This window comes from Patagioenas fasciata, chromosome 2 (genome assembly GCF_037038585.1).
Source record: "Patagioenas fasciata isolate bPatFas1 chromosome 2, bPatFas1.hap1, whole genome shotgun sequence".
Lineage (NCBI taxonomy): Eukaryota > Metazoa > Chordata > Aves > Columbiformes > Columbidae > Patagioenas > Patagioenas fasciata.
The window spans coordinates 161,472,902-161,497,997 of record NC_092521.1 but is presented as its reverse complement, the minus strand read 5'-3'; the positions used below and the strand labels follow the sequence as shown (position 1 = coordinate 161,497,997).

The 25,096-nt window shown below is 41.4% G+C and overlaps 1 protein-coding gene across 1 annotated transcript in view; it reads left to right on the top strand.

The window, feature by feature from the left end:
- Positions 1-22,517: 22,517 nt before the first annotated feature.
- The window catches only part of DPP6 (dipeptidyl peptidase like 6), a 563,202-nt gene continuing 560,623 nt past the window's right edge, over positions 22,518-25,096 (top strand). The window contains exon 1 of the mRNA XM_065831232.2: positions 22,518-22,758. Within this exon, the coding sequence (XP_065687304.1) occupies positions 22,699-22,758 (60 nt within the window). The 5' untranslated portion in view covers positions 22,518-22,698. The remainder of the gene's footprint in view (positions 22,759-25,096) is intronic.

Genomic DNA, 25,096 nt, shown 5'->3' with positions numbered 1-25,096 from the left:
CAGCTTTGGATAAAATATTTCATACTTACAACCTCCCCAACAACCCTCTTCTGCCTGGTTCAAAATGTAGATTATGGACATTTTACTTCTGTGGCCTACAGTTTTCATTTATATCACGTCACTTGACTTCCTGGTTTTAACTGTATTTTGAGTTGGCCACACTCAGACTGCAACTCTAGTGCTCACCCTGTGATCAGTCCCAGGGAAGGGATGATCCATATACAAGTGAGGTCTCACCCTGATGTCCCTAGTTCCGAAGACAAGAATTCATCTCCTATGGGAAGGAAAAAGAGGAATTCATTCCTCTCTCACCTTCATCATCATCAACTTCATAGGAGAAGGGAGAAGAAGGGATTGCATCCTTTCTGCTTCTGCTATCCTTCCTTGAAGGATCTACTCCCTATTACCAGCAGGACACGTGGAGTGCTCTTTAGACAGGGTCCATGTGCTTGCAGGAAGGAGGCAACACACAAATCAACATATCAGCTGCTGCAGGTGTGAGTGAGAAGTGTTGTGTCCCATCTGCACCTTTCTCTGAATCAATCTCATCTAATTTGGGCATTTAGATGTGCTGGGAGTCCAATCATTTCTGCAGTTGGTGCAGGAGTTATTAGATCTTACTGCTCTACTAAGCACAGCAGGATCATTTGCCTATTAGTTTTACAGCTTGGAGTACTTCAGGTATGTGCCTTTAGTTTGGGGAGAGGCAAAAACAAGGACTCCGGACTTTCATTCCTGAAGAGAAGGATTTTATGCTTTTCTTGAAGGAAAGTGGACAATATTGCTTTCATACCTGAGAGAAACTGCCTAAGAAACATTCCTTTAACTTCCTCCTCTAACCTATATATGTTCAGCGGAATAAAGTGTGAATACAGACCATACTTGAGGTAAAAGTATAGAGGAAACAGATTTCTTCTACATAGGAAAGTATGAGAGTGGTTATGTACTGAAGAAGCTTGGCTAATATTGCTGCTGTAACATGTAGAAGTGGAGGGTCATAAATCAATTGCATTGGAGCTGTAGGAAAACTGCCTAGAAAAACACATTCTAATGAAGCTTCATGATGTAAAATTGCATGACAAACCTCAGCCAGCTCAGGTGTAACTTCATAGGAAAATTAGATGTCTGTTTTTCCTAGACCATACCTTTTCTCCAAATAAGAAGTCACTCAAATTATTTCCTTAAACGTGTCTTGCATACATGAAGTGGGTACATACATTTGACACAAACTGAACAAGGCCGATTTACTTCAGTGCTACTGGTATGCGGGTGAAGATCTGTTACTGAAGATGTTTTTAGCAGAAAATCAATTAATACATTGCATTTGCAATGAACTTCACTCTGTGATGCACCTCACTGTGCTAATGTGGCTATAGCAAAATATATTTAGAAAAATGCAGAAGGCAAAAAGTCCATTGCAGATTAACTTCTCGAGACTTCAAAATGTATTCATTTTCCTAAACAGATGATTTAGAAGGTGGAAAGAGTAAAATGGGTAGTATATTTAGCAGAAAAAGCAATTTTCTAATCTTCCATCAGATTTACATGTAGCCTGCTAAAGTATAATAGTATCTATTACGTGAATTACTAAGTGTGAGGTTGAAGAAGAATCTAGTTATTATTCAGCTTATAGTTGTCATTAACAGTGGAGATTTGTGTGGCTATAACTATTAAACCTTGTTAACTGGAGTGTGACTATAGCATCATAGTCATCACTCCATCATCTGTGATGCTGGTATGTTGGAATACTCTGGATAACAGCAAAGCCCAGGTAGCACCACTATGCTGGGATGGATGGAGCCATTCAAGTTTGTTAGTTTTGTTCCCTGCTGACCCCAGGCCCAAGCAGGCTGCTGTATAGTCACTGGGTTTTCACTGCACTGTGTTCTTCATGCTTTCTGTTCTTGGAGCAGTCACAAGCTAAGACACAGTGCAAATCCGTGGGACCAATTCAAATCTGTCCTTGTAACTAAGCTAACAAGACAGAATCTGTTTGGATTCAGGAGGGCTTTTCTGATCCAAACCCAGTAGTTTGGGATCCAGGCTTACTGCTGAATCACAGGCTGGTTCGGGTTGGAAAGGACCTCTGGAGATCATTCAGTTCAACCCACCTGCTAAAGCAGGGTCACCAAAGCAGGTCACACAGGAAGGTGTCCAGGTGGGTTTGAATGTCTCCAGAGAAGGAGACTCCACAACCTCTCTGGGCAGCCTGGTCCAGGCTCTGGCACCCTTAAAGTAAAGAAGTTTCTCCTCATATTCAGATGAAACCTCCTATGCTTCGGTCTGTGCCCATTGCACCTCATCCTGTCTTTGGGTACCACTGAAAAGATTCTCAGATGCTAAGGTTATATCTGTACCAAGGGATTCAGGAATACTCTCCCAGTTTCAGTCCCACATCCTGACTGCATGGCTCCACTTGGCAAAAAGCATCCTTCTCTCCTGTTTCTCATTCCTCATGGTCATAGCAGTCGGTGCACTCCAACCAGTTTCCAGATGATAGCCTGGTGGTCCTGAAACCAGTCATAGCCTCAGTGTCTTGCACAGTTATCTTGAAGGTGATTCTGGCAGAGGGTTTGCTATCTTGGTTGTGATTCCTAGCAGGAACTAGGAAGATGCATTTTTCTGGATCCATCATGGTTGGAACTAATTATCCCAGCTCAATCTGTGTCAATGTGGAACCACAGGATGGGGGTCCAGAGTTTGGTCCAACCAATACACAAGAGGGGTACCTGTGCCAGCTTTAGATGGAATGACTTCTATTCTGGTTTTTAATTCAAGTTGGCACAGCCCAAAACTCAATGGACTTGTTTCTGGCCCTGGAAATAATGCAGCTGTATCTCCATGTGTTTCTTCAAATATAACACTTAGACCTGAGCTGGCTCTGAAGCCCCAGCATGGATAACCCACAGCCAAGATAGATGAGAGTTAACTGCACTCAGCAGTGCATTATCTTACATTTATATTTTTCAGGAGGGCATGAATTCAGTTAAGTGTTAGCATTGTAGGCTTCGGTAGAAGAACACCTTTGATGTCAGCTAATTAGCTAACCAAACGATATCCTCTGGAAGAGCAGACAATTTAGTTAAAAAGAACAAAGACATTATGTGAAATCCAGAACAGGAGTCTTCATGTTAGTAATATAGATACTTAACAGGTACAGCTTTTCAGCTCTCCACACATACAACTATCATAGACATCACTGTGCAGATGCTTGCACAAGGGTGGCGAGATTAAGTCTGTGGTGATCTGAGAGTCTCTAAGTGGACGGTGACTGCTTCTTTTAAAGGAAAGCAGATAGTGCACAAGTCAGATTTTTAATCTTCAGCATCATGAAATACCAGGAAAAAATATATTTTTCATTGAGAAATGGCTAGTCAAAACCATTTCTCCAATACAAAAAGGTTGGTTTAGACAAAAGGGAAAAAAAATGTAACATTGTTTGAAACAGCCAATATCCCAATGGCCAAAGCTCCTTCATGGCCAGAGAAACCAAGGCAAAATAGTACTTTGTCTCAAGTGTGAAGATGCATCACCAGTGTCCCTGGTTTTGAGTTATTTTGAGGTTTCACTGTTGAATTTCCTACATAAGACCTCGGATTTTTGCATTCTGATCCTGAACAAAACCTTCAAAACCTCTTTTTGTGTGTGTGAAGTACACTGTTGTGTTGTTTGTTTTTTTTTTTCTTCTGGCCAGGCCAGGCTGTCAGTTCCTTTGAGGAGCGGAAAGAGGGAACCCACACAGCATATGGTAACAGTTGGCTGCATTGCTGTTCCCAAAGAAAGCTGTCTGGCTCTCCTAAAATACAGAGAGACAAAGCATGTGAGGAGAAGTGCTTTGGATTAGCACTGATATCCTGTGTTATCTCAGACATCTTTTTTTTTTTTCTCAGAATAAAGCATGAAAGCTCAATAGGACAAGATACTTAAACATATACTTTAAATAGTGGCTATTCCTGAGTTAATCACTGAAATTACTCAATCTAGTAACCTCCCAGATTAGGTGTACACTGGTAGGCTGAAATGAAAGTCTAGTTATGACCTCTCAGATTTCACAGGTACAGCTAAATAGAAGGTCTAAAGAATGAGTGCAAGAAATGGACCTCTGATTTTCCACTCCTCTTGGTCATTAGCTGGCTCCTTGGGTCTACCTAACTCTCTCTATCCAGCACAAAATTTGGCACGTTTCTAGACGTGTCCTCTCCAGAGATGGTGCTCTGGAAGCTGCATGGACAAGGCTTCATTGTTTGGTCCCTTCCCTGCAAATGGTCTTCTGATAAGCCCAGAGCCAGGTCTTATGTAGTGTAGATGCTGTTGATCTTCTCTAACAGGAACGAGCCCTAAGCAGGGTGCACACAACCCAGTCTGTGCCATGGGGATTAGAGACCAGAAATTACCGCCTGACCTGATTTTATTATATATGCTAAATAATACATTTATAGTAGATATGCTGGTACATTCATAGCCCCAAGGCACATGGTAAGCCTGTACCATAGCCCTCAGTCTGAGTTCTAATCTGGTTACTGCTCATGAACCATCTTGAGTAGTGTCTCACCTAGCGCCTAAAACTCACTGCCTCTTAAGGATCATTGCAAGGAGGAGAGATCTTGCATCAGATTTATATGCAGTGTAAATGTACTTGAACAAGATTGCCTCAGGCAGTCTCCTTTAAAGGTTGTGCTGTGTTGATTACAAATGCTGCCTGTCAAGTGTATTTACCAGCAACACTTGTTCCCAGCCTTGCTGGTGGTCAAATGCCTGCTGAAACACCAAGAAACCAAGAGCTTTGCAGTTTTAATTCAAATACTAATGTGCCATTGAAAATTATCAGCAGTCTCCCTACCCCTGCTTATCAAAAGGCCTTGGGAATAAATAGCTTCTGTTGGCAGTCACTAAAGTATATGAAAAGCTCTCCTCCCTGCCCTTTTTCCTTTATCATGACTCACCTGGTGACCAACGATCCTCTGACTTAAGTATGTAAGTTGTTAATGTACCAGTTAGCGGAAGAGCTTAGAGCAGGGCAGGGACTTTGCCTAACAGCATGGATAGGAGACTTGAGGATTTTGCTAATCATTTAAGTGGATTTACTATGTGCCTCATTTTTCTTGCTTCTCAGGCAACCTTAGCTGCAAGTGCAGTTTTAGATAAGGTTTTCAGACATGATCAATCTGATATATTTTAGATTGTCTATTCTACAGCGAAATTATTAGAGTCCACTGAGTGGTTGATGAGATCTGCATTGACTGGAAATTCAGCCCTTAGTGGAGGGGTGTCAGACTTGTATAAATGTAGGAGTAGTTATATTTATCCAGTCCTAAAATTATATTTGGCCCTTTGAAGGCAACCGTGAGGCTGATGTGGTCCCCAATGAAAACAAATTTGACACTGCTGCCTTAGTGTAACTCAGAGGTAGAAAACTCTACTGTAACGACCTACTGCTAGGCAGATGGGTCCCATACTAAATACCTGTCCCAGCAAATTCAGTCAGTCTGAGCCCCAGGATTTTTTACTCGAGACCAATGTGAAATGTGAATGCGCCTTAAATTGAAATTTGTGATCCCTCTGCTTACATTTCAGTAATATTGCTGTCGATCGAAGGTTAGTTGTTTCATTTCATTAAGCAATTAAGAACCAGCTCTGCCAATCTTATTTTGGGGAGAAAAGCAGTTTGGTATCCAAGCACTATAAATCAGTTTAATCACTCTACTTATCTTGGTATATGGAGTGGCTATAACAAAGAATTTAGATGACCACCTTCCTTCAGCTGTCAGCTGCTCTGGAGCAGTGGAGAGATTTCTATCCTTTTGAAAGAGCTCTGCAGCTGCTGAATGTCTAAAGCAATTCAGGGACCTGTCACAGGCTTTCCTTGTGACCGCCGTGAGTGAAGTCTTGCTACAGAGGGAAAGGAAGTGAACTTACTTTGCTCTTTTAGTATGGATGTAATCAGCACCATTACCCAAGGGAATTGAGCTGTAAATCTAATGTCAACTTCAAGGTTAGTAACATCCAGAGGACTTCCTAGGAGAAGACTGTGACGAAATATTTTGACTTACTGCTGTTGTGTTCTTTCGATTATGTAGCTGAGGTAACACGAGCTGTTACCTCAGTGGCCATTTCCAACCTGTGTCCTCTTTTAAAGTGACTACAATAACTAAAACACTGCACATTGAAAATTCACATGTCAGAGGAGGGGTTGAAGTGCAGAATATTAAACTGCAGTGCTCCTTGGCCATCATAAACTCAAATCCAAAGGAGTGTATGGGTTTCATGAGACAGGAATCTCAGGATGAATTTCAGCCCTGGCCTCTTCTTTATCACCTTCCACTCTCCTGTACAGCCTGTGCACTTGGCCTTTCTGTATGAGCAATGGATCTTCCTTTCACACGCGCTTATGATGAGATTTAGACAGCATCCAGAGATGTGACCAATGCCAGAGTAATGAGCCAGTGATTTCCTTCATTCTCTCTCCTTTGCTCTGCCAGCTCTTCTGGACAACAACCTTCTCCTCTTGGGGCTCCTTCAAGTTTCTTGGGGAAGTTCTGAGGTCACAGGCATGCCTCTCTCTCTTCTCCAGATGTCTGTCCATGAATGGATGTGTGTCTTTCCCTCTACTTGTCTGTTCCTAAAATTCTTCAGGGAGAGTTGCAACCTCAGAGCTACACAACAGTCTGTTGACACCATCACAACCAAGCAGGCTTCTTCAGCCTGTGTTTACTGACATCATGGGAACTGATCTAGGAGGAGTATGGGGTTTACCTACAGATCAAAGCCATAACAGACTCTAAAAGGTGTCAGATTTTAAACCTGTAAGGAGTCACGCTTTCTTATAGCTCCATGCAGTGTTCCGACCACGCTGAGTTATTTGACCACAATGCCTAGCTGCATATGATTCAATCCCATAGAGTACAGTCTTACACATTTTAGAAAGTCTTCAGTGATCCTCTCCCTTCTCTATACTATCTCGTGCCTCCCAGCATGGCGGGCTGATGACAGACGTCTGGAGCTGACTCTTCCTCAAACAGTCTTTAAGCTCATGCATGGCTCCAAAGAAGGATCTGGCTGTTGTCAAAACTTTAAGCACAAGGTTAATGATGGCAGACAAGTAACTGTTTAAACACTTGTTAAAACTAAGTGAACTTCACAGCTCCTTGTTATATGATGACTGGTCACAAATTATATTGGAAGGGTGATAGTCCTAAAATAACCCAGAGAGGTTTCTCCAATATTGCTGTTTCACAAAGCTGCATTCATTTCCTTACTGCCTTTCTAAATGTCATTCTGGTGAAGGTAAGAATTTTGATACACAGATGTTATGGTCAGTGGCCTGGTATTTATCGTATCAAACACTGAGACACTGCACTGAGCACAGGCTGCAAGTGGCTATGACCGTAGATAATACAGGACACCAACAGGACTCTCTCATGGAACATAGTTTTAAATTGAATATCAAAACATGAGACTGAACAAAATAACCACATTAAAATCAATGGTGCTGTTAACCAGCAAAGTTCCATGAAAGAAACAAGAGGGTTTGTTTTTTTCTCAAGACTGATAGATGTGCTTCATCTTTGAGAAGGCAACCTGGTCTACTTTACTAACATATCTCAACCCTAAACTGGTAAAAGCCATTCAAATGTTCTTTCCCCTTCCTATTCCCTTCTCCATCCATGTTCCCTTACCTTTTTTTTGTCCCTATCTGAATAACTTGAAAGTGAACACCTATGCTTGAACACCTGCAATGGAATAGTTTTCTGTCCTAACTCGAATCTGTCCCCAGTGCATTACTTTATAAAATGCCTCCAAATATGAATACTTGCTGATGTTGAGTGGACATTACAAAACCCTCTGTTGGAATTTCACTTCACTTTCTAAATTCTCAGAATACGTTATCACCGCAATTCCTTATATTATGACTGAAATGGTAGTAATGCCCCTAATAAGAACATTCCAAGAAGACAAATTTTCCTGTTGTTATATTCCCATGTAAACCCACAGGCAAAATTTCAGTCAAAATACTTCACAGCAACACCTCAGTTGAAGACAGTAGAAGAAGTCACGCAGTTATGATAAAAAGGGTTACACAAAAGTTTTCAATTTTGCAGAGCTCAGTAAGACCTTACAGGATCAGATTTCTTTAATCTGAAGCCTGGTCTTAATGCATATTTATGCACAAGGACGCTCACCACTGCGCAGCCAAATTGTGTAAACTTCCAGTTTTATATAATAAGATTTACACATGCAAAGGCTTTAGTTGTTCTCATAAATAAACAGCTTCTAATGGCACTTGCTTTTATGTGCAGGGATAGCAGGTCTCTTTTCAGGCCTGCTGGTTTTTGCTACCAAATTTGGGTGAGAAATAGACTTCAGCATGGCTTTTGTATAACGCTTTTTATCATAACTGCATGACTTCTTCCACTGTCTTCAACTGAGATGCTGACTGTGCACCTCCAGATCTCAGACTATTAGTTCTGCTCTCTCTAAAGGAAGTTTAACATCCTATAGCTAGGCTGCAAAATGGGTAGTGTGCATCTTTCACTGTATCCTCCTAAGTTCAATTTCTGCTACACAAGTTCAATTTGAACTATATAATGTAAGCTAATAAGACTAGAAACTGCTTTTGTAGAAAACCAGAGAATACCTTCTCCCTGGATTGCTTCTTGTCATAATAACTTTACTTGGTGGCATCTCATCACAAGACTGATGGGGCCATGGTTCTTTGTGGAGAATGGATAATGAAGCACTGCAAAAGTGCACTGCACTACCGTATTTTAATTAGGAATAAAATACATTATATGCTTATTCATAACATATGGGACAGGAAGAGATTCGCAATGTAACATTTCCCACTTTCTTTTCTATGACTTTTTTTAACATACAAACGAATAACCTGTAACATATAGTAATTAAAATTCTAGTATATAAAGGGCATGAATGCCATTTAAACCAAGAAGAGCTGCACAGTGACGGAAGTCTTCATTTTCATGACAAAGTATAGTTGTAACAGTCATCATGCACATGTCTGTGTGAGTCCTAAGGAAGGATTAAGATCACATGTTACTACACTCAGTGCTATACTGAGAAGGTTCTGTATATTTCTACTAATTCTTGATGATATAATGTCAAACGAACATAGTCCAATATCAATGTAACTTTCACTCAAATCACTGTCTTGTTAAAGTGCCTATTACCTCCTCACTGATTTCATTTCACAGAGCAAATGGTCTAGTGGGGAGAATGCTCATGCAGGACTAATTTTTTGCTTTGCCAGGGGTGTCTTGAGAGGTAGGAGCACCCTTTTAGCCTCCTTGTCCCACTAAGTTCATTAAGGATTTGAATACTTGGCTCTTGGACTTCTAATTGGTCTGGCATCATCTCGCTGTCCTATGTAACACCTAGGGAAAACAAGTGTCTCAGAAGGGGGTTCACAACCCAAGTAGGAAGGTGTTTCCATAGAGACAGCAGACTGCAAAGGTGGCAAGGTTTATGTATCACATATACTCCGTGTTGGATAATTCAGTAACCATAAGGCACCAACATCACCTTCAAGCATGTTGAAGCCTATAGGAGGGTAGTGAGCCTATAAGAGGGTAGCGAGCAAACTAGAAGCCTGCTAATTATCCTAAACTATTGCGAGTGCCTAAACCAACAGCCACTTGAGCCATGCTTTTGGGTTTGGAAGATATTTACTCACAATGCAATGGAGGAACTGCAACAAGAGCAAATGAAAGTGACCTTCTTGCTTCCCAGTCCTCCCTCCCCAAAAAGGAGCCCCCCCCACATCCCAGATTCACCTTTAGTCCTAAAGTAGTGGATGTGCCCATAACCACCTATGGTAAAGGAAAGTTGAACCCAGGTCCCCCAAATCCTGGTGGAGTGCTTTAAGAAAGTAGTCCTTTCTGGAAGATGGAAACCACACACCCAACTCCAGCCAAGTTTTGAGGAATGCAACAACTGATGCTTGCTTTTTGCAAGCCAGCCTCAGCAAGATGCCCAACAGCCCAGGGGGTGGGAGGCAGATAGGCAAATACAACCTTCTCTGTGTTCTCCAGGCAGTTCTCCTAACTCTTCCCCCCACAAGAATTTGACTCACATTGTGAATTTTAACATTAGATGGAAGATGTCCAGTCTTTCACTACCTCCAGGGTGAGGTGAGAGGACAGCAGTGAGTGCTGGAGCTTTCTTTGGATCTAGTCCTGGGTATCTCTCTCTCTACCAGGGGAAAAAAAAAAAGCATTTCTGAGGGTAAATACACAGAAAATTGCAAGAGGCATAGTTAGATGTGGTGGTAATTGGAGCGTTGTCTCAGCTGGGCAGAATCAGATCTCAGGCAAATCTATCTGCCAGAGAAAATCAATCTGAAGGGAAAACCAAATCAAAACCATGAAGAAAACAGAATTAGAGTGGAGAAAATTCTTTTTAGCCACTTCCCCAGCATTATAAGGAGAATAAGCCAATTCAACACTGAAATGGTTTTACCTTCTTATCAAACAAACTGAAAGAGAACATAAAGCCAGTGCTTTTATATACACAGACTGCATTTGTACCTACCTATTTTTTGAAGTGTGCAAGTCAAGTAAGAAAAATCTGTTGAATTTCAGTATTCTTCTGACACAAATAAAAGGAATGACTGAACTCTTTTAATCTCTGTTACTTTTTATTTTTCTATTCAGAGACCCTTTAATTCAAAATTTCTGATCACGAGTTGACCTAAAATCAGGTTGCTACCTAAGTTTAACTTTATTCTTCTGTACACTAATAAACATTTATAGTATAAAGAACTTCCTGTTCAGTTGGCAGAACTGCCCTATTCAGTCAAGTTTACTGACTTCACAGAAATGCTGGAGATGGCACTTGAGCTGTCACAGATGACAGCTAGAAACTACTTAGCTCTAAAATCTGAGTACTTTTTCTTTTAATATGAAGTTTGAAAAATAGGCAAAGATGAACTGCAGTTTAAATTTCCTACCCACTTCACAACTCCAAAGGTAAGACTGGTAAGAATAAAGTCTTCAATTAGCCTTCAGAAGACCAAATGAGTTGGACTTTGTCATGCAGAGAAGTAGTAGCTCAGGAACAACCTAATAGGCTACCATCAAGATCATCCATTAAGACTCACAATAAACCTATATCATTATCATCCATCAGGAATTAGCAACCTGAGAAGTAATGAGATAGATACTGGCAGACACATAGTTGATCCTTCAACTCAGTTTGCTAAAGATACAGCTACAAATGCTATAGATATGATCATACTGTGCACATCTGGGTGCTTGTCTCTGTACACATACATTGGCCTGTTCCTCCCTAAAAGCTTTTGCACGAACTGGCCATTCTTAACCAGAATTGAGAATCTCAGAGTTATTATAAGATTCATGTAAATAACCCAGGAGAGCAGGGATAGAGAGGAAAAGGCTGCAGCCTGAAGCCAACTTGTACTGGACAACCCAGATTGAGGACAGCTGTTATGAACATCCCAGCTGGAACAAATGCTTCGCTGAGCCTTGTCCTGTTTTGGAGACCAGAAAGCTCCTTTGCTAAGAGCCTGGTCTTCATTTCCTTAATCTCTGAATGGCTCTTTCCCCTGATTTCCCCCATGTTCTTCCATTGGTAAAGTTTTCTGTCTTGATTGCACTGCATGCTATGGGAGAAATACAAAGATTTTTAATTAGCCTGGAAGAGGAGAAATGTAACACTTTATTGAAGGACCAAAATGAACTGTGAGGAGAAAAAGAAGCGGGGGATGGGGAATCAACCTGGAGGTAGATTGACATAGTGGATATTTTTAGTGAGCTTCACACCTCCTTTTTGTTTCAGCATATGTTCGTTTTTCATAGTGGCATTTTTTGGGGATTTCTAATGTTTAGTTTAAGACCTCTGCTTTCAAGAACTTGGTGTGGCCCTCAGTGTCAAATGGCTGTTTTCATTTATTGTAGTCAACCTTTCAGAACAAACAGTAAGAGCAGTTACATTGCTGATTATAACACTAAAGAACTGCATGTGCCAAGTAACTTGTGATAGGCTTTGACCATAAAATTGAGGTTGGCTGTGTACACTACTAATTAATCTGAGCACTCTCAGCATCTGGATATTCTTTGGATCACATCTGCACTGGGCACAGCATATGTATAAATCCTCATCCCTCCTTTACTTTCTTTTGCCATTCTGTAGACCTATCCTGAGATGGTCTTATCAGAAGCTTTTGTTAGACCAGGCACAGTGACATTAAAACAACTGGAATCTAGTTCTTTTGCAACAAATAAGCAGGCACTTGCAATGTTGGATGTTGTTTCTGTCTAACTTTTAATGAAGAAAATGAGAGTTTTATATTTGTAACAACTATCTTAATAACATACCTCCCAATCAGTCCTACACTGATTAATTCTAAATGTAACCTGTCAGCAAGAGCACCCCAGTGGCTTAATTTATTTGTCAAATAAAAAGTATGTTTGTGTTGCCATAGAACCACTCAGGTGTAGTGCGAGGTTAATGTGTAGGGCTTGACTCTAATGCTGCAGTTGATTGTTTTTATTTTTTTTCCATTTTGAATAATTCATCACTAAAAGTGATCAACTTATTTTCTCCCTCCCCTTCCCAGACAGACTGTAATTAACAGACACCACATTCCTTATGAGGTTTTACAACTGTAAGTACATAAGCTACACTGTGTTTTTGGTTTAAAAGACTGGACAGCATCCTTTCAATGTTAATTAGAATTAGGTAGTGTCTGTTTGCATTGCAAGCTTTTTCATCTTATTGATGAATTCTTTTGAGTTCCTATAAAGCATCATAGTGCAAATTATTCCTCATTGATCTCTTACATAGAGGTGGGGGAAGAACCCAGACAGGCTCTGTGTTCCAAACTAACCGGCTGCTAAATATTGATCTATTTAAGTTGACAAGAGCTTTCTTGTCAAGTTTTCTCATGGCTCCTGCATGATTTTCACTTTTCTTTAGTAGTCCATATAAAATAATTTATTTCTGTAAACAGTTTGATAAGGACACCAGAAGCACCATGCAGGAGAGAAAAACAAGAAGAAAAGGCACTTACCCCTGCACAGCAACACATTATTAATTCTTCTGGTAAATGCTACGGCAATGACTGCTTTCATTTGCTGCCCTTGATGCAGGGAGAGTCTGTCATCTCAAAGGTTTTCTTTTAATGTCTATGAATTCTCCTGAATGAAGGTTCTGTTGGATACCCTCCTTGTCTTCCCAGGCAACCAAAAGCTGTTCCCAGACAGCAGTGCTACAGGTAAACACTCCTGGAGAGATAATATAGCCTGCTTTAAAAGAAAACAAAACAGAAAACCAAATACAAACCAAACAAACAAATCTCATCTAAAACACAACAGATGCTGAAATGCCCTGTTAAATAGAATATGTTATAATGTGTATTTTCAGGTTTTATGCTATAAGGGTACTTTCAGCTGTAACAGTGTTTGTAAATGTCGGACGGCCCTTGGCAGCAGCTTTTACAGAAACTATTAACTTTAACTTAATTGGGGGTGCCTGAAGGTGCTGCCTCATTGTGTTGATGGAAGGGTTGACATAAGGGACAATTTAAGGGCTCATTGCAGCCTCAGGTTGTTGGAGGGCTGTAGACCTGACCCAACCACCAGGCCCTTCTCTGAAGGGGGTTGGATGTCCTGTGCTATCTCTCTGTCCACAGGTAGGAAGCACTGGCATGAGATGGGGATTGCAGCTGAAGGATGGAGGAAGGGATGGACCTAGGTAGATGGTCAGGCTGGATGAGTATGAAGGACAGTCTCTGAAGATGATATGAAGCTGAATGTACTCAGAACCACATTTAATCTAAGTTCACACTGTAATTAATATGCAGTTAAACCCAGGCTTCGGTAGGAAAATACAGACCATAAGATACACAACGGTGTTCTGTTTAGTGGATGACCAGCTAAATCTTGATACCACAAAATGTGCTTGAACTCTTTTGAGGCCAGCCCTGAAAATCTGGAGCTGCAGAAGATCTTGTGAGAAATGAACCAGACACTGCAAGAAGATTTTGGCTGGTGTGAAACTTGGTCCATCTCCAGCTGCCTTACAGAGTCTACCTTAAAGCTCAAATTCATCATCGCAATACAGGGCAGGTGCTGCAGTCCTGTCTGTGAAGATGTCTTTATCCCATTTTCTGCTCCCTGATCCCACCTTCTTGCACAGTAGAGCCATGCATCTTCTTCTGACTGCTTATTTCTCGTGCAGGAGATAAGCAAAACTTGCCCCAAAGCATGTATTCAAAGCTAAATCCTGCCCTCTGGTGCACTGCTCTTGAAGGGGGTAGGAGAACTTGATTAAACTCTATCTTTCTGTACAAAGTTTTTGCACCTCATTTACTCCCAATTTGACTGTCCATCATGTTGCAGCAGTCATTGCTACTCTTGTGCAGATGGACTTGTTCTGCAAAGCAGAATGTTGGTATTAGGGAAGTCTGTGGTTTTTCAATTATGGTTGTCAACGTGTATGTCTGTTGTTGAGTTATTCCTACGTTTGGGTTTTTGTTGTGTTTCTTTTTAAAGTCTCAGCGGTAGGCAATAACTTCTCTTGTTGCTGTTTTACAGACTGTATCTTCTGATAATTATAAGGAAAATTATGCCCAAATATAATGATACTTACACTGAAAGTGCAAGATAAGATGCTTAAGAAACAGTAGATAGAAGACAGGGTGGATTCCTGGGCAATTACTCCAAACATTATATGTTAGTTTGATAATTTTGGTGCTGTGTAGCTTCATGTGCCTGCTACAGTTTTCTCTAGAAATATATTTTGAGGCTCTTTGATTTCTTCAGAGTTTATAGTGGCCATGCTGGGAACAGGACCCTAACTGAGTCACAGCCCAAGGCTAAATCCATTGAGTTGGGTTGTTTCACAATGTTGAAATAAGGTGTAATGGATATTCCACCCCAGCTTGCCTCTTGTCAGTCACAACTCTTCCAAGATGACCCAATCAGCCCTCAGTCACCAAAAATAAGCTACCACAAACAGTGAATACAGATTAAATGCTTCTGTGTAATTCTCTCTAGCTAATGTCAGCATCACCAGCTTACTTGTGCTTCTGTACACCCAACTGTGGTTTTCAAATGCTGGAGTTTAAATTACTTCAACTTCTAGTTGTTTTGTTTTTCCATGCAAAAGTTGGAGTTTTGAACAGTGTGTTGGAAGACAACATGTAGTCTTTACATGGAGCTAACAGAGGGGTTTTGACATAGACTAACAAATGGGCAAGCCTACATGTGGGAATATTGTATTATGTTGCTCATCCTCTAATTTGATTTCCATCATGAGCTGACCAAATAAACAGTTAAAAATGCAACTCAGAATTCAGAGGCTGCTATTTGGTTTCTTCAGGAGCCTAAAAAATGCAAGTCTTCTTAAGAGCATCTGATTTTAGGGAGTGAAAGCTCACGGCTCAGCACTTTGTGAAAACGAGGAAGGTCTTTCAGGCTGTCTGTCCAATAATTCAAGCATTCAGAATAACTCGTCTGGTTTCAAGAATATTGGCTTAAAACATCTTTTTGCTACTCCTTTTCCATCTAAGTAAATGCTTTAGTTGCCTCAGGGATACGGCATATCTGTGTTGTGCATCCTTCATGCTAAAAAGTAGTTCACACAGAACGAAAATGAAATCTAAGGCTGCTTGGGAATTTTCCATCAAAAACTGACCATTGAAAAATATTGTGCTTTTGATTCAATATGGGCAGTGTGGATTTCCTCACTTCCTCGAAGAAAGGGATGGAGGAAGACTTTAGGAGATGGGGGAAGACTTTAGTATTTTTTTTCTGGAAAGTTTTAATGTTCTAATTTGAAAAAATAATATGTATAATATACACATACTTATATCAATAATGTATTTATATTATTTATTATTATATAAATTCTAATTGGTGGATCCAAGTCTTCTTATCTTTGTTTCTTTCTGTTCAGGATCCAAAAAGGGACTGCAGACCCATGCTGGGTGGCCTGCTGCTTCTCCAAAAGACAGTTGTTTCATGACATGTCAGATGTGCCAGATGAAGAGCAACTGAGAAATGCAGTGGACTTGAATTACTCCTTCTATGAGGTACTCGGCAACAATCTTTCCAATTACTTTTAATTTTTTTCTGGACCTATTCTAGATCTTGAACTTTTAATTAAAAAAAAAAAACAAACTTTTTTTCCTTTTCTATTTTTATTTTCTCTTTCAAAAATCTTCCTTTTTAAGCAAAATATCTCCTGTCATTTTGCTCTTAGAGGAACTTTGTCTAAAGAAGTATTTAGCTAAAGCTTTTTTCATTTTTTTTTTTTTTTTAATTTTGTATGGGTTTTGTAGACTGTTTGACAGCTATCAAAAGTGATCTGACCTTTCAAAACATCTAAGTGGTGACCAGTGCAAGGGTCAGCAATGCTTTTCAAACATGTCACCCAACTCGTGCATGGCCAAAATGTTGCACCATCTTGTGGTCAGCAGGATTATCGCACCAATGCACAAATCCCTCTCATCTATTTGAAGAAAGAAGTACTGGAGCTTTAGCTGGATAGATACATTTCATTTTCAGTACAGGTAGACCAATCTTTTATCTGCTTCAAACAGCTTCCTTCTTCTGCAAAGGTGAGATTTGAATAAAATTGTTTCTCATTGATTTATTAAATTAAAAGGCCTCATGTAGCCTTAATCTAGCCTCAAGAACATCTGATGGCGGGGTTTATCAGATGATTTTTCTTATGTTTATAATCTGTATAAATTATGCAGTATTTTTGTAACATGTCATATATCGTTACATGATTTAATATCCCATATATATTCTTGTGCCTGAAAGTAATGTGAAGAGATGTCTTTGAAAGACCATTAAGTATAAATAAATTAGAATGAGAGCTATAGTGGTGCTGATGAATAATATTCCTCAGTAAGGAGATCTTGTAGACTAAATGGGATGAGTAAGTTATTACTTAATAATGCCATGCTTAAAACATTCCTAATAGTCAGGGCATCCACCTGGGAGTGTTCATGCATCTGGCCAAAGCAATGCTTACCCAGCAGCTGCGTAGCATAAAATACAAAGCAGTTCCAGAAGCAGGCACAAACCCCAGAAATTCTAAGAAAAAGCTTTTATGACCCCTCTGTAGATGAGGTTCATCTTAGACGTGCTCTCTAGCTTTATAAAACCTGATTTATTTGCTAGGCAGGTTCATAGCTTTCAAGGGATGCAGATTGAATGCCTCATCTGGGGCATTCTGGGCATCCCTGGTGCCCAGTGAATATAGGAGCCTGTGGGACATACGAAACACAGAAGCGATGTTGGCTGTTTTCGAACTACCTTGGGTGTTTAACTTCCATTTAAGTCCTTTACCAAATCTAGTCCATTGTCTGTGCTCCAAGGGTCTAAAAGCAGCTCCTTGGCTGACCTGCAGCTGGAAGAAAATGTGGGTGATCCAAAGAACTGCAAGGACTCAGTGGATCAGCAGCTGAGCCAAAAGCAAAGCTTGGATCCTAGATCCCACACTGGTGCTCAAGTGTTTGAGCTACCAGTTCCTCCTGAACTGTGACGGTGAGATAAGTAGGCAGATAAAGGCAAGGGCATTGTTGTGGGCATACAGAGGGGTTCAGCGTCTGTGGAATTAATTGTTGCTTTTTAAGCTCCCTTTTACCATCATGTCTTGGGAAAACAACAGGCCAAGTAAAAAAGGAGTTGGAAAATGTAACTGAGGAGACAGGACGTGCTTGGCCAAGATGACAGATATTGTGAGCATACCAGTAGGAGAATGGTAGCAGAAAAGTGTGGAGTTTTTTGGCTTTTGCACACTTCTCAGATTCTCACTTGATCAACTTCTTTCAGCATTGCAGTCTGCAGGGGACTGCAGAGATGCTGTGAGCTCACACTAAACGCACTCGCTTCAGTACTGAAATTTGTCCTTTTTGGGGGGAGGATATTGGACCAAGCTGGGACCTTGGGGATTCCACCCTAAGTTACAAGCAGCAGGTCCAGGTTCTGTTAGAGTCTGCTGAGCAGAGATTCTTCTTCATAATTAAGTTTTAGGGGGACTTAGAATGCCTGTTTTTAACCTGTCTGTTCACAAAGCCTGGAAGTCCACACAGACAGCTCTGTTCTGAGGAGGCTTAATGTTCACATCTGTGTTTTTCTACACTGGCATTTTACCCCATCATTACATTAGCTGTGATTAACCTCCACTGCTGGTAGCAATAAAAGGTAAGTGGGGATGGTGACTGGCTTTTTGCAATTTCACCACAGAGCCACTGAACATAGTGTGGACAGAACAGGTCCAAGTGCTGCTGGGGTTATTCCTGCTTTCCAGCATTTTGCTGGGTCCAGATTGGTGGTCGCAGAAGAACAGCTGCAAGAGGAGATGTTCAATTTTGTCTGTAGGTAACATTTTTCAATAGGCTTAGAGACCTTTGTGTGTACTAGAGGATTTTTACCTATATTGCTGTAATAGAGACTAAAAGATACTGTGAACCTCCTCTGTGTTGCTGTCATGGGAAGAACTGTAACAATCAAGCCAAACTCTGCATTAACCATGTCCACTTGAGTGGATTCAAAAAGCTCAGTCAGGCTCCTGGCTATGACTAAATAATCTAATTATAGCCTTCCCATGCTGTGCTTTTTGCATTCGTTCCTGATCCATCATTGCATTGATTTTTAGAATTGTGTTCTTTAGCACTCCGTGGTCTCAGTTTTCACATCCTCCTTGTCTCTTGTGCTCTCAACTTCTCCGCACTTGCTGCATGTTGACTTCTCATCTTTCTAAGTGTTTTCCTTAAACGAGTCTTTTAATCACATTTCTGAGGTGAAGATCAAGGTGAATCTTGATGATTTCAGTAACACTTTGACCTTTGTACATGTGCAAGTTTGCATTAGACTTTCTGTGGCCCTGTACTGTGGCTTTTGACCTGTACAAAATAGATGTACTTTTCTGGTTAAGTCACAAGTCATGTCAAAAATTGCAGAGTGGTAACGTGCCAGACTGTCTCAGGCAGCTTTCTACCAAAAATATTGGTGGAGGAAATCAGAAGTGTTGTATCTGTGAAAACCTGAAAACCCCTGGAGTTCACAGAGCAGTGATACCATGCCCTAGACAGCCCAAATTTAGATCAAAACAGGTTCCTGAGAAGAACTTAGAAAAAGTGGGAGATATTTCTAAAGATCTTGTCTAAGTCCAAGCTGAAACTTGTAACTGCCTGAATTTAACAATGTTGGCAGTCCTGATGTTTTATCTTTTGAGTTTTGTGAGACTGGATGTTTCTCCAAAAGCCTCAAATTTTAGAGTCAAGACAAATATGTAGAGCTTTTGATTTTGTTTTTTATTTTCTCTCAATTTTCTAGAGTTCATTTGTGAAATAGGAATTCGAATAAATCAAATAAGCACTCAACACATTATAAAAAATTTTGGACATCGTTTTGGATTTAAAATTTTGGTTTGTTTTTAAATTTGATGTCATGGCTGCATGAATTTCCTTGCATCCATTTTGCATAGTTTTAGCTCAGCTCCAAAGACAGATTAGCTCTCTTACTAAATGTTCCCAAAAAGTATGACTGAGATTCCTTTTTAATACTCTTCTCAGCTGAGCTTATGTATAATCCTTTTCAAAGTGTAAAATGCCAAGGGATGTTTATATGCTACAGCTTATATGACAGTATATTGTTGTTCCTTTACACTTCACTGAACAGTCTACGAATACTAATCTATAAATCACTCACTTTTCTTACAGGCACTTGAAAACTTTGTGCTGTTGTGGCATTGTCTGTTCTTTTCTAGATATATAAAACACTTAAAGAACAACAGACTGTAATGATTTCACATTTGTTTTTCTGCTGTATTTAAGGGCCCTCACTGAAAAAGGGGCCAGATTGTGCTAGACCCTGTATGACTGTGTGGGTACGTCCTGCCTTAGGGAAGTTGTAAGTGGATGGGCAGAGGTGGGAAGCCTGGTGCGGGAGGGACAACGAAGGGCAAAGGACAATGGTGGTGGGTTCTCCCACAGGATCGTGTAGAGAGGCTTGGGCAGTGTTTGGAATTGAATCAATTCCTCCTGAATTTCAAAGGCTGCACTTCCACCATGCATTCAGCAGTACCCTTTCAAGAGCTAGAAAACATCAACATGCTTGTTCATATTTTTGAAAGCAAAGCCTTTCTCCTGTGAACTCTAGCCACTATCCCAGTTGGAAGATACCCTTTCCTATACAGAAGGGAGGACCGATGCCATCAGTTTTGTTGTGATTTTAGGGGAGAATGGAGATTCTCATGAGTGTGGTGGGCATTAAATGGAAAAATGAAAAGAAGCAGGAGACTTTCCCTGGCTCTTTCTTGTCAGGGCATAAGATAAAATGTGCCCAGCAGTGAAAATGGACACCCTGCCTGCTCTAATAGACTGGCTGCAGAATGCAGAGGAGGTTGCTCCTTGGAAAGGGTAGTAGAGTGCTGTCTTTCATATCCTGCTTTTCTTCAGGACAAAACTGTGATAAACCAGCATGCAGCAACACTCCCATTATCAGTCTGTGCAATGTGAAGAGTTTGTTGTTCAAGTAAGAATGTGTAGGCAGGAGTAAATTTCTTCTTTTCTTTCCCTGAAGAATTTGCCTTAAGAGATGGGACAAGAGTACAGATTTTCCACCTGCTCCATGTAATTGCCAGAAGAGTTTGCCATGGGTCTTACATCACTTTGAGCAGTTCTGCAGTTCTGCTTACCTACGTCTTTTTTTTTTTATTTGAAAGAGAATATAATGTAATCAGGGCCCATTTAACGTAAAGTTTATAACTGGATTTACTGGCGGACATTTTGTTTGGGAAGATATGAAAACCAAACCTCTGAATGGAGCAGTTGGAACAGTAAATTTAAATCTAAATCATTAAAAAAAAGTAAAAACCACCATAGGGCTGTAGCACGGAATAATATTAACATACTATTTGGGGCTGAGCATGCTTGATAGCTCAGTCAGGGTCCCAGCACCCACTGGTCATGAAGGTTGATGGGACACTTGTCCCTGAAGCAGACTTACTGGCAACACTTCTGAGCTAAATGCTTTGTTCTAGTAAAGCAAGAGGAGCAGACACTGCAAGATTTAGGAGCAGAGCATGGTCATTACAATACGAGAACTCCTTGGAAAGGAAGGACTGACCCTGAAAAGATGGTTTCTTGCTGGGGAAACCTGTTTCTCCTATCAAACTAGTCATTAGATGTCTGCTCTTGAAATCAGAGTGCTCTGCTGACAGGGAGGGATGTTTGATACCACACTGTGGCTTTTTGACCTCTCTCCTGCCTCAGAGCTGAAAAGCCAGTGGCTATAACAGAGTTCACCATTTAACTCCACTGTCTTTGCTATCTGCCATCATGGTGGTCTCTCCAAATCTCATTTAGCCACAGGGCTGGAGGATACAGCCAATTAAGCACATGATGGGATGTGTACCCTTCAGAAACGAAGGAGCTGGGATTCTCCAAAGCAGCGCTGGCTCTGGTGCATGATGAGCAACCAGAGCATTTCTGTTCTTCTGGAGGCAGTGCTGTATGGACTTGCTAACCTGAAAAAAACATAGCAGCACCCACAAGGGGCTTTATTTTCTTAATTATTTATTTAAAGGTTTTAAAGTATGCTTTAGAAACATAACAAAAATACCTGAAATAATCTATTCTGATGGACTAACCTCTAAGAAAAACAAACCCCACCAACCACCACCACCACCAGAAAAACAACCACAAAAACCCAAACCAAAACCTATTTGATAAAAGTATGATAAGCATGGATGCTTTTAGTCTTGGCTATCAAAGATCTTACTCAGACATAAGGTGGGTCGTGGTGTGCTTTTTTTTTTTTTCTTTGCTCTAGGAACTGAATTTCACAAAGTTTTTGTTTTAAGAAAAGAGCAGGCAACATCTGGCCTTATGGGCTGAAGGGGAGAAGTGGAAAAGGGATGAGAGAAAATATCTGGATAATGACTCACGACATGGATTTGTTTGTTTGCTTGTATTTTTACTTAAACACCATTTTTTACCAGCAAAGCAGAGCCGGTTGTGCAGCCTTTCTTTCACCAAAACAAAAACCCTGAACTCCAGCACACCTGCAACAGGAATTATGAGAAAAAGTAAGACCCAAATCCTGCAGCTCAGTAGTTAGTAAACACCTGTCAATCATAACACAACCAAACATTTATTTCACTGGAAGCAGCTGGAATAACTACCCCAAGAACCAGCGTGTCAAAAAACAACCCTGGTGGAAACCCTGGCAGTTTTTCCACACAATTTCCCACAAATAAACAAAATAATGCCGAAGAAGTGAGAGCTCCCCGGGCTCGCTGCGGCGGTCGGGGAGTCGGGGGCGAGGCCGGGCCGGGCTGCGGGGCCGCCGCGGCGTGGGACAGCGCGGAGAGGTGCGGACCGTGCGCCCGGGGCGAGGCGTGCGGAGCCGGGCCAGCCCTCCCCGCTGCCGCGGCGGCCCCGGAGGGCGGGGGGCGGGCAGAACCGGGCTCGCCTCGCCTCTGCTTTGGAGGGCGGGGGAGGAAAAGCGGTGCCGGGGACTGTGTGTGTGGGGGTGTCTCGGGTTTTGTTTTGGAGCCGGGAAGCCCGGAGCGCCGCCAGCGCGCAGAGCCCGGCGGACGGGGGCAGAGTCCCGGTGCGGGGCCAGCCAGCCCGCCCGCTCCTTCCTTCCGCGCCTCCGCGGGTGCGGAGCCCAACTTTCCTGCCCTCCCGCCGGCCTCAGCATGAACCAGACGGCCGGCGTGAGCAACAACGTCCGCTGCTCCAGCGGCAAGGGGCCCAAGGTAAGAGCGGCCGCGGGGGCTCCGCGGAGCGCGCAGCCGGTGGAAACGGGGCTCAGTGGGGTGCGCAGCCCGGCTCCCCCCTCCTCTGCTCCCTGTCACTAAACCTGTAGCTAAGTGCATCCCTCCCTTCCCGGGCAGCAACCCCTTGCGCTCCCCGCTTAGCCCATCACTTGGTGAAGTTCAGCATCCCACCCTGGCTCCCCGCCGACAACCTGGTTTGGGTTGTGGAGCCTCCTCATTGCAGCGGTACTCGGGGCAGGCGGGTATCGCTCCTCGCACAGAGGGGAGCACGATCAGGCTGCGGCTCGGGGAGGTGTTGAACCGGCTGCCCAGGGACCGAGGGTGCTGCGGCCTCGCAGCCCTAAGTGTTGGAACCGTCCGAACTCGTGCTCCTGCTTCAAACGGGTTAAAATGATTTGAAGGTAAAGGCTTGTGCTGATGTGTAATGTGGGATAAGGTATATCTGTATCTGCTGCTCTTGCTTCTTGCCACGGGGTGTTTGCATAGTCAGCATTAAAAAAAAATAACTGGGATATAAAACACCTTCTTGTGCACTCTGCTGAATTCAACAGAAATGTAATTGGGTGTCCGCACCTGATCCAGATAAAATTTAAATTAACCTTTTTTTTTTTTTCTTTTGAGTAATGAACATGGCCCTTGCATTTTGCTTTTACAACACCGATACACTGCAGTATAAACTACAGTTGGGTAGATGTATGTGTCCTTTTATAACCAGTTCTGTTGATGTTCCTTCTGCAACTCTTTGAAGTGTTTCTCGGTGTTTGTATTTCCATTTTATCATGACTTCCCCCCACCCAAAGATTTCAAATGCTTTTTTGAGACTAGCATTTTATAAAGAGACATGATTCCCTATTAGCTAATGGGATGCTCCTTAAAGAAATACAAAATTTACCTTTCACCAGAAATAATATTCTGTTAACTTCTTTTTTATTTCACCTCTTAATATTGGCTTCATGTTCCATCTTCTAAACTTGATGTTGTGGTGTTGTTTGAAATGCTGCTGCTCACCTGGTTGGGTACTTCATGTCTAGTCAGTGCACACCTGATTCTACAAACTCTTAGGCACACAGATTTACCTTAGAACTCTTTGTGAAGTGAATAGTTATTCCTCCGTTTCTCCTATGATGGTTTTAGGATTAAACGCACTAATCATAAGGCTATGAGAGTATCGAAAGATGCAACATGATGAGGGATGTGGAAGTACACAAACAGATTAGATGAGTCTGCTGAAATTATTTACTTAGCTCCATGACTAATCATATATTTGAAGTTAAAACAATGCATAAGCTCTTTGCATAATCTGAGGGCCTTAAATTGAAGGTTTGTTGTGGATCTTGCCTGTAATTTCAACACTGGGCCTCCTTTCTTTGCACTTTCTGGTTTTCTTTGAGTTTTGGGTTGAACACCTAAGGTAATTGCACAGCAGTAATAATTTATTCTATCAAGCTGCTGACCCGACACTTTAATGCAAAAGGAAGAGATGGGGCTCAAATGCGTGTATTCTTAGCACATGATAACTTGTATGTTTTTATTTGTCTTGAAGGCATCTTAATCTTATTTTCAAATGCTGGAGTATGTGGATATATTTTCTATTGGAAATAAATAGATTTTTTTCAAGACTGAAGATTGACATGATTGATGGTTTCAGGTTTTTAATTAAAACATAGATACATGACTGATTCTGTTGCAAGGAAACCTTGCAGAGTTCAGAAACGAGAGTGTATCAAACAGGGCTGAAAAAGGCAAATAACTGATCTGAAAGAGGTCCGTTATGGAGTAGACCAGAGGTAGAATAACAAAGTTTTTTTGTAACACTGACTTATAAAGCATAGATACACTTGTGAGATGTTTTATATTTGGGGGTTTTTTTGTCTGTAGCTATATCATAGATTGTCCCTTACCTGTCCCAGACTGCGTAAAGATTGGGAGGGAACAGAAGAAAGGAAGGAGAAGTTTGAGGCGGCCATAGAGGTGAGGGCTGGGGTATTCGCAGGAGGGAGTGGGGTAGGCAAATAACACAGGGCAAAAAAACATCATAAATCATGATTGTTTCCACTGCTCATGAAACAACTTTTTATGTGTGTGATGGTGTGTGTGTTTGTTTTGTTTTGTTGGTTTGCTTGTTGTGTTTTTGTTTTCTCTAAAAGGATAAGTCATCAGATCGTGTCAACTCAAAGAGCTGCAAATGCCAACTCACTGTGTAAGGTCACTCTTCTTCCTGGCTTTGCTCTGAGTTTTCCTCTTGTTAGGTAATGTGCACTTAGACTCCAACTTTTCTTCTCGAGATTTACAACTTTGCAGATGTCATGAGCAGTGA